The 15,249-nt window shown below is 39.4% G+C and overlaps 1 protein-coding gene across 1 annotated transcript; it reads right to left on the reverse strand.

Moving 5' to 3' along the window:
* Positions 1 to 1,498: 1,498 nt before the first annotated feature.
* LOC102225926 (protein Wnt-5a-like) lies at positions 1,499 to 14,590 on the reverse strand. The gene is made up of 5 exons (XM_005813725.3): positions 13,631 to 14,590; positions 11,179 to 11,327; positions 9,215 to 9,462; positions 3,678 to 3,970; positions 1,499 to 2,117 (listed from the first exon to the last, which is right to left on the reverse strand). Exons 2-5 carry the CDS (start codon positions 11,313 to 11,315, stop codon positions 1,659 to 1,661), a joined length of 1,137 nt encoding a protein of 378 aa, XP_005813782.2. The 5' UTR covers positions 11,316 to 11,327; positions 13,631 to 14,590; the 3' UTR covers positions 1,499 to 1,658.
* Between the last annotated feature and the right edge of the window lie 659 nt (positions 14,591 to 15,249).

Here is a 15,249-nt window from a genome sequence, read left to right on the forward strand (position 1 = left end):
AGATCAGATGAGTTGAATACATGTGTGACATCCTTTTCTATGTAAAAATCTTTCTGTTTTAAAGCCATACATTAAATTTTGTGACATTTTTGTGTTTGAATGCCACAAAAAATTCAACCTAACCTAAAGGCTGATCTACTGTATGTGTTTCTTAATAGAAGGAAGAAAATGCTCCAAACTGAAAACCAAAAAGGCAGAGACAACTTAAAGAAATAATGGGATTAAATACATCTCTGCTTGTTTTACATTTCATATTTATTGAAAGAAAGAAGAGCATTGAGCCAATTTGTAAAAAGTAACAAAATAGCAACTATAACACATTAAATTCAACACACCTCAAATTCATTAAAAGAAGCTTATAAATACACATTGTTGGGTTGTTGGAATACGCCTAATAAAATTCCTTACAGGGACTATAGCATGGTGGAAATCTGTGGTAAAGTAAAAATCTGAACATCTGTGGGGAAAAAAATGGTGTAGCTGTAAAGCCAAACGTGAGTGAAAGGTTTTGTTTCTGAACAATAAGGTGCATTTCCCTTTACAAAAACAGTGAAGCGCCATGTGTCAGTGGGAAACAATTTGGAAAAGTGACCTTAAAACTAACCTTAATCATCTGTTTATAGAAACAATACTTTGCTTTCTTTAAGCATAAAGGAAGATTGGGTTAAAAAAATAAATACAGTTTATTGATTGGCTGAATAGACTATGCTATACTATTTACAGAGAGCGCTTAATATTTCACCATTGTTCACCATGACATTGCCCATATATATGAACCATGATAAGTACTGTAAAATAATGTTAAATGGATAATCTGAATTAATATTGAAAAAAGGAGACTATGATATGGCTATATGAATAACAGTTGAAGAGACACATACAGACAGGTTAAAGTCTGTGTGTCAAAGTGCATAATGAACAAAGGGCCATTTGCAGCACCTGGGGAATGTTAAGGCTTCTGGGGCAGCTTAATAAAAGGCCCAGTGTCCCCACAAAAAAATAAAAATAAAAAAATAGCCGTGTCACTGTAGCTCTCCCTCATAATGCAAGGATTCACAAAAAAGCAAACATCTCAATTATTCCGCCTCATGTGTAAAGAAGTGACAAGTAAAGGATTGCGATTTCTGGCTTGGAACTGGCCTTGTGAAGATCCACACATGGCACACAAGCACCTTAACCCACCAATTCATGACCAATTCATCAGAATTTCTAAGCCAATTATGAGACAACATCAAACACCACTTTTGTTAGAAAGTGGAAGGCACAAGATTAGCTTTGCAGACAGCATCCATTAGAGTGAGCCACTTGCAAAGAGGAATTAAGTTTCCTAGTGAAAAAAAAAGAAACTGCTCTGGGGAGGAAGGGATGAAGTGATTGAGAGTTTTAGAGAACTCAGACTAAAAAATAAAAGTAGCTGATATTGACTCGGCCAGAATAAAAACATAGCAATCTGGAAATAAATATTTAACAATACTCTTGGTTTCTAAAAAAGGAAAAGTTTTTTGTTTTGTTTTTAAGAGGGTCTTTTTTTTGCAAAGGACATAATTGTTTAACTCTATAAATATAATTTATATAGTTTCTTTCTTCCATCCTGTGTCCCACAGCTCATGAATTCACACAGATGTACAACCATCATCCGCAAGGCAACGGGTCTTTCATCACTTGCAGACGAATTGGTCTACAACTGTGGTGCACACCCTGCACTTCACATAGCAGCACCAGTGGAACTTGCAGTTGCATCGCTCCACAAGGTGTGCCTTGAATTGGTCGTAACCTCGGCCGCAGCACATCAGCTCGCATCCATCCATGCCCTCTGACGTCTTGTTGCAAAGGCGCCCCACGGTGCCTATGGAGCCAGTGCTTTGGTTCTTTAAGCAGTAGTCTGGACTCTGGTCGATATGCACCAGATCGTTGCTTGTCGGAGCGTTGAAATTGCTGTGCATTGGCACCAGTTTGCCACGCGAGTTAAGCTTCATGACTGCTGCACTGTCATACTTCTCCTTCAGAGCGTCGCCCACCTTACGGAAGTCGGCCAGCTGCAACCAGCAGGTCTTTAAGCTGCAGGATCCAGACACACCATGGCACTTGCACGACACATCGGCAAGGTTTGACACCGCCTTAGAGAAAAAAAAAAGATAATAATAATAATGAAAAAGTGGCTAAAAGTGGTAATTCCCCATTTGAAAAACCCTGCTGCTATCCCTGCAGAAAACAAATTCAGTGTGTATTGGAAAACTGCATACTGCTTGAGAATGTCCTGTCTTATTGCAACCACAAAATTTTGTATTTTTAAAAGTTTTTTTAGTGCCTTTTTGTGAAATGGAAGTAAAAAAAGGTTATGTATTTTCTAACAAAATTATGACATGCGTAAGCTCTCTTTACTCTGATACTCAAATAAAATCCATTGCAACCAACAACCTTCAAAATTTAGCTAACTAGTATAAATCAGAACAAATACAGCTGTACTGTGATAGTCTAAGTGATTTCTTAAGGAAAATGAGAGCACAAACACAGCATTATTAAGACCAAGGGAAACACTAGACAGGAATGAAGTTGTGTAGAACTTTAAACTTTGTTTTTATTTCAACTTTGGCTAAGCAGGTAAATCTCTTTGAGACATGAGGTTTCCCATTTCAAGACTGACCCATTTTAACCCTCTAGCTCAACGCTCAGGAAGAGCAAGGCAGATGTCATGATTGAACAACTGACAGGCTGATGGGGTGTCCCCTCAGCTCGTTAGTTCCCACAACCACGAGAAAAACAAAAACCTTATTAAAGCGCACACAGAGTCAGTGTGACCCTGCCGGGACCGCACACAGGGCTTCTAGGACTGTGGGAGTTATATAGACATTGGTACGGTTGGTTATAAAATAATATCCTAAGCTATGAACATTGTAATATCCAAAAATTGAGAATGGCACAACTGCAAACACCCCAAGGACAAGCATCAGGACAGGTAAGCTGCTCAGAGATCTGAGTTTCCCTCCCAGCAAAACAATGTGGTTCCGCAAAGCGCTCCGCAGGTGGCGAATATGAATGCTTTCCAGTCTTTTTTCTGTTTTAGTGTGTTTGAAAGGGGGAAGAGGAGGTATGGGGAAAAAAACACAACCTTTGTCCTCTAGGTCTCATGTCTAATACTTTTGATACTAGTAATGGTTTTTGAGTTTATCACATTAGGCTCAACAATTGTAATTTGACATAAAAAGCAAAACATTTACGAAGTATGAATACTTTTGTAAGGCACTGTACATCCCCAAAGGTTTGCACTGTAACTTGTCTCTCCAGCAATCAAAGATACTGCTGTTGTCATAAGGGATCAGTTTTCTACTGAAGGAATCATTATTTTGTTTTAGTCTCCAAAGGTGTTCAACATAAAATGTTCACTCATTTGTTTAACTTGAAAGAGAACAGTTTGGCCAAAGAGATCTAGCACGATGCTTTCTTTGAGGTTGATTCAAGATGTTTGGAAAGGAAAAACCCCAGAGCTGTTTCCAATGACTCCCTCTCCCCATACACATCAAAGCTGCGGAGGGAGTGAACAGACAGAGCTGTTAAACAGATGATCATACAGAATCTGTTTTACGGACCTGGATTGTCTCACTTCTAAAAGTCTGCTTTCTTCTTTGAGAACTTTTACATTTGTTTCTTATCGGATAATGTAAAAGGTGATGCCTTACCCTCCTTCCTGCCTCATTATTGTGAAGGTTCATCTGCAATCTTGCGCTATCGTACGAGCCTTTTGGATAGCTCTTCTCCCTTTCGCGTGCATCCACAAACTCCCTGGAGAACCTGTAGCCGTAGTTGAGGTTGTCTCCACATCCGCCCCACAGCCAGTCTCTCTGTAGATCTTTGGGACGAGCGGCCCGACTGCACCCGCAGCTGTTGAGCTCGCCCTCTCTGCAGGCACGGCTCACTGTGTTCACCACCCCTGCTGCGCTGATGGCATAGGTGAACGCCGTTTCCCGACTGCCTGTAGACACACAAACATAAACATCATATCACATTTGACATACTGAGGCTGGAACAAAAAAATCTAAATGCTACTCTGTGGGCTGAATAATATTGCCTTGTAAATATTGATACTGAACTTCATGCTTCGTCACAACCCAAGAACAGGATGTATAGAAGCGATATCTCAACACAAAGTAGCACATCATTGATTTTTCGTTTTCAAATAAGGACATAAAAAGTTTGGTGTGTATGTGTATTCAGTTTCCTTTTACTCTGACACTAAAAATGCTTCAGCATGACTAACTGCCTCAGAAGTTTCCTATTTAGTAAATAGAGCCTCCTTGTGTGCACATTAACAAGCAAACTGGCAAACAAAGAAGGTTTGGTGGTAAAATATGATTACAAGCATTGCACATTGTATGGAGACCTGTTTGATCGTCCAGAAATGGAAAGTAGGATGGCCAGGTTTGCACAACTGCAAACCTGGCCATCCACTTGAACTAAATGGCCAGGGCAGAAAAACATTTAGAGAATGCGCAAAGAGATCCATGGTAACATGAGAGAAGCAACAAAGATCCACAACACAGGTAGAGGTATCTATGAACACAAAAAACTATTAGGTGTGGATTCCATACCTAATAAGATGGCAAGAAGAAAGCCATGTTGCATTAATGTCATTAGAAGTCCAATTTGCAAGTTGCCACAAACCATAGAAGAACACAGAAGGTCCTTTTGTCAGTAGAGACGTGTCGCTGCATATTCAGTGAAAGCTGGTTCTACACGACATTAAGTAAGTAATTTCCCTTCCACTTCGCAGGTATGTGTTACTTTGTTTTGTGTGATCTAAAAAAAATCCAAAGAAAATTATTTGAAATGTTACAAAAATATTGAAAAGTTCAAGCGGTGTGAAGACTATGCAAGGCCCCATCTCCATTTTTGGAGTATAAGCATTGATGTCTATTCAACATAATAGGCAACTCGGTGCCATTCTGATTTAAGAGTGTGTGTGATGTTGTGAGATGTGATGTCATCTTACAGCATTCACTATACACTTAAGATTACAAAGCACTCCAGCCAAGTATTGCAGGCTCGTCATCCGCCAGCATGTTGAACAGTGTAATCTGCTTTGCTGTTATTGGGATGCAGCCAGAGAGAACACAGCGCCCTCAAGTGACAGAGATCCCTCTTCACAAGCCGCTCACATTTGAGCAAAATTAAAAGTGACAGCGACTCTTTTGCTTTGTCTTTCATGAGTGAGTGGAATCACTGTTCATTAACATCCACGTTTTCTGCCCTCAACATTTCCTCTATACAGACAAGAGGTGGATACAGAAATGCGCATGGACTGTATACATTGTCACTCCAACAAAGCCACAGACAAGTACAGAAAACTAAAATAAGATAGCAGCTCAAAAAGAACCAAATGAAAAAAAAACAAAAAACCTATAAAGCTGGTTGGTAGAATGAGAAGACAAGAACTGCTAAACAATAAAAATGCATGGTTCATATACTTACAGGGCCAAATCTATAGGGATTGAGCGGTAATGACAACAACAGATGGGAGGAAAAGGTAGATGGGTCAAGAAAAAAAATGATAGAGCAAGAAAAATACACAAATATAAATGATAGGAAACAACCACACTGAAGAACTCCTTTGTCAAGTCTCAAAGAATGCTTTGAGGCAGATAAGATCAGAGTTCCTGGGGGATTAATTAGTAGTGAACAACTTTTAATCCAGCCTGAGGATATTGGCCTAATAGTGGAACTGTGGACAGATGGACTCTAATCTTCCGAGCTGCTCATGCATCATAACCTCGAGCAAGCAAAGCCAACAAAAAGAGGAAATCTGAACACAGTCTCACTCTGATGCTCAGTTTTAAAGCTTTCACACAGACAACTGTAAAGTGGAGGACATGTTTATCCAGGTCACAGTGGACCGAGACCAAGTCAATGCTGTGGAGGACGAGAGCCGAAAGACTGGCAGTGTGTAACGTTTTCATTTAGGACTCACTTGTGGAAGGTCAGAAGTACAACATTGAATCTAGAGAGGCTAATTCAACAGTTGATCAGTTGGTTAAAGTGTATATAACAAAAAAAAACAACTCCTGATTTGGGATGACATGGTGCACTTCTGCAGCAACACATTGCTGTTGATAATATTGTTGATCAATGTCAAACCAGCCACTTAAAACTAGTGAACATAGAGTGGGCTTAACAACCTCATGTTAAATTTGGATCTGCAAAACAGAACACAGTTGCATCGTACAGGACACCTCCTAAAAAGGAAATAAATAAAAATCAGACCAACTTTAAATACCATATTTTTTGCACTATAAGCCGCAACATTTTTCCCACGCTTTGAACCATGCGACTTACAGCCCGGTGCGGCTTTTCTGTGGATTTTTCTTCAACAGCCACAGGGCTCCTTAGCAGGAAGTGAATCACTGGAAGTCAAAATTGGAAATCACAGAAGAAAGTGCTGATTTTCATTTAGAACAAGCTGGCAGCAGGCACGATGGAGAAATGTTTTCAAACTCATACCCCGTCATCATGGAAGCCACACGGAGAAGTTTGTATGATGCCGCTTTTAAGTTGAAGGCTATCGATCTGGCGGTACAGATCGATAGCCGCTGCACGTAAGCTTGACGTGAACTAATTCATGGTTTCTCCTTTGGACACGCAGGGCTGCGTCCTTAATAGCAGATGTATTCAGGATGCAGCCCTTGCAAGAATATGTTCATGTAAACATTTTTTAAGTTTAATTACTTTTGAGCTAGAATGTGCTTCTATAATTTTGTGGTTTTTTTAATGCTTTGGAATTGAAGTTATTGTTTATAAGCCATTAAAAGAAGTGGTCACAGGTCACTTTAATGCAATCTTAAAACACCACACTCCACTAGAACGCCCTGGTCTGATAATGTCGTAAAGATTTCACAAAGCAAACTCAAAACCAGGGCTGGTTAAGTTCTGACACTTTACTATGGCTCTTCTTTTTTTTTCTTGCTGTAATTTGGAGTTTCATTTCACATTTCCATCACTACTATTTTTTATTAATTTAATCTGTCCTACTGCTTTTGGTTTGCTGTAAGTTATAGTCCAACTTGTGTGCTTTTCTAAAGGAATGCATCAAATTTTATATTGGGGCAGAAATTAACAACTTGGAGCTGGACAAAAAGCATTTTGTGGTTGGGTGGCAAAATCAGTTTTTTCTTCACTTGTCTAATTTGTATAAAACATTCAGGCTGTTGAAAAATGCACACCCAAGATAAATTATATAAATTCTCCCACCACAAGCAATGACTGGGATCAAAACCAATGCCAAATGCAATCCAATAGCATTTTGCAACTAAAGCTGTCAAGACTGCTGTAAGTCTGCAGAGATCACAACACTGATATTTTATGTTAATTACACATAGAGAGCATTTAAGTACTGATGGGAAAACTAAACCAAACGCACTCAATCCACAAATGGGTTTAAGTTTAGCAAAAGAAAGCAAAGCTAAGTTAGCAAAAACCATTTGATTCCACTCCTCATATATCTATAAGCACACACAGACACTGTAATCTCTGACAAGTTGATATATTGGAGCATACACTCACTGCACTCCTATTATGTTTAAATACAGGCAGAAAGCAATCATTCAGACTGTGTGTATATGTGTGTGTATTAGACCATCTCCCATTCATCAGGGGGAAAGCAGATTCTCTGCCTCCCTCCTGCTCCATGTCAGGGGTTGCTTTTGTGGGCCAAAGCCACATGTGATTTATCCAGCAACCTCACCCACCAACTATTCCCTTCACTCAGCTGCTGAGAATCATCAGCCCCATGCATTTCATACACAGGCATATATAATTTAAACGACTAAAAAGAGGTCAGTTCATGAATAAAAAAAAAAAAAACAGAAGAGAAATCTTAGTTCACACTACTTCACTTATAGTACTCATACTCTTTAAAACATTTTACATTGTGTCCCGCTACAGCCTCAAAACCTGTTCAATAGACCAACACAATAGGGTGTATAATAATAAAAAAGTATAAATAAAATTATCCATGGTTTTCTGCTTTTTAAAAAATCATTGAAGTCTTTGAAGTGCGGCCTACTTTTGTGCTCCGCCATTTTTTTTTTTTTACTCAAATGCCCCTTCGTTGAATGCAGTGTAACTAAATACCATCAAAAGTCACCTATTTCGCTGAACATAGTCCACCTGTGTATAACGTAATTTCAATATAACTACAGTTGCATAAATGTCCTCTAAAGACATTGATGTCTTTAGAGGACATCAGTGGACATGTCCTCTAAATAAAGGAACACCCCAGAGGGGACAAGGATAAAGTTCTAGAAAAGTTCTGGAGAGTGAGTTCATCAAAATGTCCAAAGGTTGTAACATGTCTGTTGGCACTTTAACTCTGGTGGAGGTGCAAAGATACATAGTTCTCAGGAATGAGAATCTGTTGACGAGGCAAATATTAGTTGTAAACTCCAAAAATCTGTCCTTTGCTTAAGAGTGGGTGTAAGAAAGGTATGTGTAAAAGAAGGCAACATAAGGTCATGTTAATCTGGTGCACACCATGTCAGAGACACTATAAAAATATAGAAAAATGTGCTCAGGTCAGATGACTTAAATTTGTAACTTTTTTGCTTGAATCCAAAACAACATGTTCATGTTAGAAAACTAACTCTCGTATCTTTATGGCAGCAGTATCATGCTGAGGGGATAAAAATCAAAGCCAGAAATTCCCTTTCTATTGGTACATCATATCAAAGAATATTGATATGACGTGTCAGAATGTTAGACAAAGTTCAGATATTAATCTAATTGAGACAGAACTTTAAAATTGTTACTCACGGGTCTCAACACAATCTGCTGAGGTTGAGCTACTTATCAAAGTTAGTAGGTAGATACCCCCAAATATTTAAGGCTTTAGTTGTAGCTCAAAGTTTTCTATAAAGTATTCAAGGGAGCTGGGGAAAAAAGAACACTACACTTCCAACTTCTATCAGTAAAATGTTAAAAAATTCAGTTACCTTTACGCTTCATAATTATTATACTTTTTTTTTAGTATATCACATAAAAACACAAGAAAATACATAGAAGTTGTGGATGTGGTGTGAATGAATGAATTTTTTTGCAAGGCACTGTGAGCTATGTATATACATCACTCTGGTGAGTAGCTACAGCTGGAACTAAATCTGTCCAATTTGTCTTCATGCATGCGTTTCCTGTGCTTTCCTTTTTGTTTAACATTCGAAGAATTTCTTACCTATTTGCATGACGCGTCCAAAAACAGAGGCGTTGTCCACCGTGCTGCAGTTCCAGCGCCGGTGCCTGAACTGGTATTGGCATTCTCGAATCCCCATTTTGGCACCTTCGCCAATAAACTGCATGTGGTCCTGGTAAAGCTGGCACAGTTTCTTTTGGCCCTGAGACAGGCCCACCAGCTGGCTGCACAGAGGCTGGGCCCCGATGATGTAGGCCTCTGGAATCAGTAAAGGGTTCATGGCCAAAGACCTGGGGGTGGTGGGACACACAGTGCAGTGTTTTCACTCATGTGCCACTGAAACAGATGTATGGCGGTTTCACAGGCCAAGGCCGTGATCAGCAGTTGATTTTACTTGATTGGCTTTGAGAAAGGTATGTAAATCATTGCAATGAGAGGCATTTAGTCAGTGCCACAAGTAAAATCTCTTCATGCAAGCTCAAGCACTATGCTCTGAAAACATTTAGAGGGTCATGAGAGCAAAAACTATTCAGAATGTAATTGAAAACAACATTGCGATAAATGCTCTGATGTATTCATTTTGAATCTAACAAAATTATAAGCCTATCCCCAATCATGCTTCAAGAAAATGTTGCTTCAGTCTTAGTTTTAAAGTCTTAGTTTTAAAGCTTTTACTTAAAAAAAAGGATTTTGCAGATTATTGACATCAAAATAACTTAAACTAAATAATTCTCAAACCCTCGTTGTGTCTAAAATCATGAGCCTCCACGGTTTGCACAATTTTTGGGTGCCAAATATGATCATTTCATTTAAATTAAGTGCTGTAGTCAGAAGAAAAAAGCAGATGACTGTACCCAAGAAGATAGCAAGAACCAATGTAAAGCAGCAGAAAGAGGAACACCAGTGTGAGCATCTGGTTCCAGGCCACAGGACAATTAGAGCAGCCCATCTCTGAGACCCCAGAGAGACACAATTAGCCCCCAGTGTAACCTGATCAACTGAGGAAACTCACCAGCGAGGGAACACGGGAATGAATACACTGATACATACACACTAAGGCACATAGCAGGGGGAAGAGAAAAAAAAAATCACTGCAGCTTCTCAGCACTCAAACACACATGCAGATTGATGCTCTGTCAACATCCACCCTTAAATCATTCACACCTGTGAGTTCTCTCTAAAAGGAAACAGAAAGACACACAGACTTTTTTTGCCTCCATGTCAAGTCTGTAAAAAATCCCTGGTAATGAAAGACTCTTCAACAAGGTTTGTAATCGGACTCAGTATTTGAACTTTAATGGTGCTGCTCGCCGAGTTGGGTCCATTAGTTTAGTTTCTTTTTTTTTTTGTACAAATTAATTCCTTAATGGGCTCCCATTGTGCAAACCATTTGCTTTGATTTGGCTGTTTCTATTTTTCCACATTAAAAAAAGTCTTATTTAATAAATTACATTTCAGATTTCAATGTTATAGTGGTAATAAACTGAAATGTTCTCAAAAGTGTTTAGATGAAATGTTTTATTTTCTCGATAAAATTTCTTATATCAGTGTTAAACAACACACCAGTGAATGAAAAATTCCTCGCGGAGATTTATCTGAGCTGGAACAAATGTGCACATCCATATTCCTATTTATATGCATTAGAGGATTAAATTCTAAACGACAGCATTTAATGTGTCTGAAATATAAATTTTTTTCTGGTTTGGCAAAATTTTTAAAAAATTGCAGCGAAATTGTATTTCTGGGAAGGTATGTGCAACAGTCAGCATGTTGTACAATGTAGCTGAGCAGGTTTGGGGAATAAGTACACACACAGACATCAAGCTGTCTTTCAAAGCAAGCAAAGAAAAATGTCACATTTTTAAACAGAAATTTCTCCCATTGTGGTTTTTTTTTCCTTCAAGCTTTTTAAACAAGTCTGAGATTCAAATAAAAATTGATCAGATGGACAACGCTGACAAATTAAGACAAAGTGAAATCTTGTAGAAGCAGAAATGTCTACATACCACCATGAGTTGGCCTCCACGACCACCTGCATGAGGAGTGTGAGGAGTGTGAGGGCAAAGACACAGTGCCTGGAGTCCAGCAAGCTGCCACAGGGCCAGCAAACTGGCCGACAAACACAACCTAGCCTCATCTTCATTCTGCCAGAGATCTGCAAAAGAACAGAGAGTGAATTTGTTTAGTTCTTTCTTGTCCTGCTTATTTTGCATGTTTCAGAATAAAAACGTGCATGTTAAGTAACAATTTTAGCTAAATTTGCTTATGTGCAGGAAAGATGCGAAAGTGATGAGAGCCAAGAGGTCAATCAGCGCCTGCACTGCAGAGCCAGAAAAGTCATTTAGTCTGAGTGTGGATCAGAAAGACTGATAAAAAAATTGATTGGATGGACAACGCTGACAAATGAAGACATGCAGTCAGAGATGAAACAATGGTCATGAAACCCCAGACACATTCCTGAAAGCAGCCAGGGAAGGCCTAAAGTTAGATTTTATAGAGATGCATTTTAGTGTACAAATTGTTCAGATGAGATTTCTAAAACCAACATGCTCAGACTAAGAAACAAATAATTTAGGGTTTCTATGTATAAACGTCATCAAATCTATCATCAATTTGTATGACTGTATTAAAAGGGATGTTTTTTGTTTTTTTATGTTGATTTTGAGAAGTGAAAATATATTTTTTTAAATCACAGTTTTAATTTCAAGAAATTTCTAAGAACTTTTAAAATGTCTATATTAAAAATAGATAACAGCTCTTAGTTTGAGTAGGAAGTGCGGCTGATCTAAAGAATATTTAGGTCGTTAATCTGCGAAAATTTTAACTCAATTTCTAATCTCGGTAATTGAATTTCTGGCAAACAGGAGCCATGTTTTGTGTCTCGTTTGGCCAAGATAACTCGCATTAAAGTGGGGGGGAGAAACGAGCGCTATTGTTGAACGAGTGCGTGGTACTGGTGCAGTTTGACGCAGGCAGAAAATAAGTCTAAATAATTGCCCCTTATTTTGCAAACCAAGCAGCCGTGCTAGCCTTGAGGTTCTGTGTGAATTTTGGGATAGAGTTGTGATTTGCCACGCTCCTTTTATTGTTCAGGGCTGATTCGGGGAGAGACACAAGACAACCGAAAACTCAAAAAAGAAAAGAAAAGAAAAGAAAATGAAAAAAAAAAGCCAACTTCCCCGGCACGCATGTAAAATGACTCACGCACGCAACACGCATGCATCAGCGTGTGCTTGGACGTTTTGCGTGCAGCCCGGTAATAACAATAATTTGTGAGCTTGTTCTTTGTGCTTTTTCAACGTTATTTAAAAAGCAGTGCTTGTTCAGAAACAAACGGCCTTGCGCAGATTTTAAACTAGTATAGCCTACAGAGTTTTTCGTGGCCTAAACGAAGCCAGTCTGAAAATAAATTAAGTAGATATCTTCTAATTAACTTCATTTGAAATTTTACATTTACGAACGGAAAACATAACATTTATGAATGTTTGAGACAGTAAAAAAGTAGTAATATTTTATTTTAACACTAATAAATATTTCATTGCAGTTGGCTAAAATTATTAGTATTATGCTCCGCCATCATAAGGTGTGTAAATCCATGCGTCCAGTGACCCCTGGAAGCGATTTGACCCGAGCAAAGGTTTCCTATGACCTGGCCAGATGACTAATGACTGCGCTGTGAATTTTTGTCGGAGCAAAATTTCTTTCTTACTGAAGAAATTTCCGCATGAGAACAAAAAATACTGTCATGGAGAATAATTTCCATAAACAGATGCTTTCTTGAGAAAACAGGGGCATTTATCATTGCTGATGAAATTAGGGGCCCTTATCGGAACCGAGGAGTTATCTGGGGCGGAAATTTTTGGAAAACTTGGAAAGTTAATTTAAGCTCCTTCTCACAAAAAACATTTAATTCTAAGTTCTTACAATAACAACTTGCATCTCATCAGGGAGTTTTTACGGAAAACGAAAGGTAGTCATGAAAAAAAAAACACATTCAGTGACAATCAATCAAAGTTTCACAAATGTACTGTTTAGAGTTAAAATTAAAAGCACACATTTCAACACACACAAATTAATGAACACGTTTCTCCTTGATGCTTCTTAAAAACCAGGAGAGGGAGCCAGGTGCAAGGATTTGATTATTGAAAAAGCACGAAGTGACATTTCAGGCTTAGAAAACTTTTGAAGCCATCATTCACGTACAGTTGTCACAAATGGGTTGTGGGTGACATTTGTTCAATTTCGTTTTTATTATTAATATTTTACACTCCGATAGCAGTCTTAGCAAGTTGGAGTGTGTTGGTTTTCTCAAAGCATGTTTCACACACGACATCTGTCAAGAACTTGCATCCACATTCTCATTCAGGAACCAAATGCTTTCCACTAATCCCATCAGGACGATTAAAACAAACACCGGCTCGTGTAAAAATTGAGTCAAGCGGGACTAGTTCTACTCACCAGGGAGAACAGCGCCTTAGAAGTAGCAATCCACTCTCTGCAGACGTTATCGATGAAATAATCCCAGATCTGGCCAGGTGGATTTCAGGTTACTGAAGGCAAACTTTGCTTTTTATATCCGGGTCTCTTGGAAAAGTGCTTGATGAGGCCGAGAGTTCTTCTGTTTTCGAGTTTTTAGTGTGCAGGAGGGCCCCACAAGAGTGGTCAGTGCGCTTATAGCAGCTTAAATGTCTGGTGAAAACAGCTCAATGCACAAAAAAAAAAAAAAAAAAAAAAAAAAACATGTATCTTTATATATAAAAAATAAAACAGTGAAAGGAAATGACTTCCTTTTACAGTGCGTAAATTATGCGGCAGAAATTAAAAGCCAAAGTGCTACTGGTAGGATCGTAGTATCTCGTCCTACTTTTGTCGATTTACGTCTGGATTAAACGGGAGTGAAGCCACTCACTAATTAAACCTCATCTACATCAGAACCCAAAAAAAAAAACAACAAACAATCGAAAAGAAGAAAAAAAAAACATTTCATGCACATGGGATCCAGCCGCTTCAGCCGCTCAAGTCATAGCGCTCTTTACCTGCAGAAAGATCCACACGGTGATCCTCGCCACACACGACTTGTCAATTTACCTTCCATTCTGCAGTGCCCTGATAATTCCCTCAGCCTGAGTCAAAAGTTTGCACACCAGAAAAAAAATTAAGTCCACCGCTGAACAAGTTGCTGGGGTAAAAAGAAAAAAAAAAAAAAAAAAAAAAAGTCGAATCCAGGCTGTATTGCTCCAAAGAAAGAGAGACAACTTTCCCCTATCTTCCAAACGGTGCGGCTTGGCGAGCGAGCGCGCGCGGTGCCAAGAGGACAGAGCGTGTGAAACAGCGGCGTCTTTAGCTGGCTCCGTGTTGCTTTGTGCTCCCACGCTCTATGTGTGCGTCTGGTTACGTTCAAGTGCAGAAAACTAGCCCTCCCTCTCCCCTGCTCTCTCTCCCCCTTTTCGCTTCTCTCTCTCACCTGCTAAAGTCGCCTCCTCTCCCCGTCCTTGCGCGGATGCGCCGCTCGACAAAAAGAAAGAAATTACTCAAAGCGCATGCGCTTCACATCTATACCTATCGCTTTCTTCCGACGACTAGCATTTTAAGAAGCAAATAATTTCAGCAAAGGTAAAGTTGAGCAGGGAGGGTGGGCAGAGAGAGAAGGGAGGGCGGAAAAGGCTGTAAGAAAACAAGCGTCTCTATTACCTAAAATAAACTTATAAAGCACCCGCGGCTATTAGCCCATCCATACCAGGGCAGAGTCGGAGATTTTCACCGGCTGTATATCAAGTTACCGCTCCAACACAATCAAGACAAGTAGATCCACACCATGCGCTGCTTACACAAGCCGATCTCATCACCTGAAGGCCTGCGTGCTTTACGGTCCTTGCGGTAGGCCTAATTATTATTTTTTATGGCACTCTATCTGAAAACAGGCTGCCGAAATCTAGACGCTTCCAGGTCGATATTTTTCAATCAGGCCGACGCCGACAGTTGGGGCAAAGTGGGTAATAGTTTCACACAGGAAGTCCACGAGTCGGCTGTGCTCGCTGCAGGCACCTCTGATGTAAATTCCACCCGAAAAGGATTCC

This window comes from Xiphophorus maculatus, chromosome 1 (genome assembly GCF_002775205.1).
Source record: "Xiphophorus maculatus strain JP 163 A chromosome 1, X_maculatus-5.0-male, whole genome shotgun sequence".
In the NCBI taxonomy this organism is placed as follows: domain Eukaryota; kingdom Metazoa; phylum Chordata; class Actinopteri; order Cyprinodontiformes; family Poeciliidae; genus Xiphophorus; species Xiphophorus maculatus.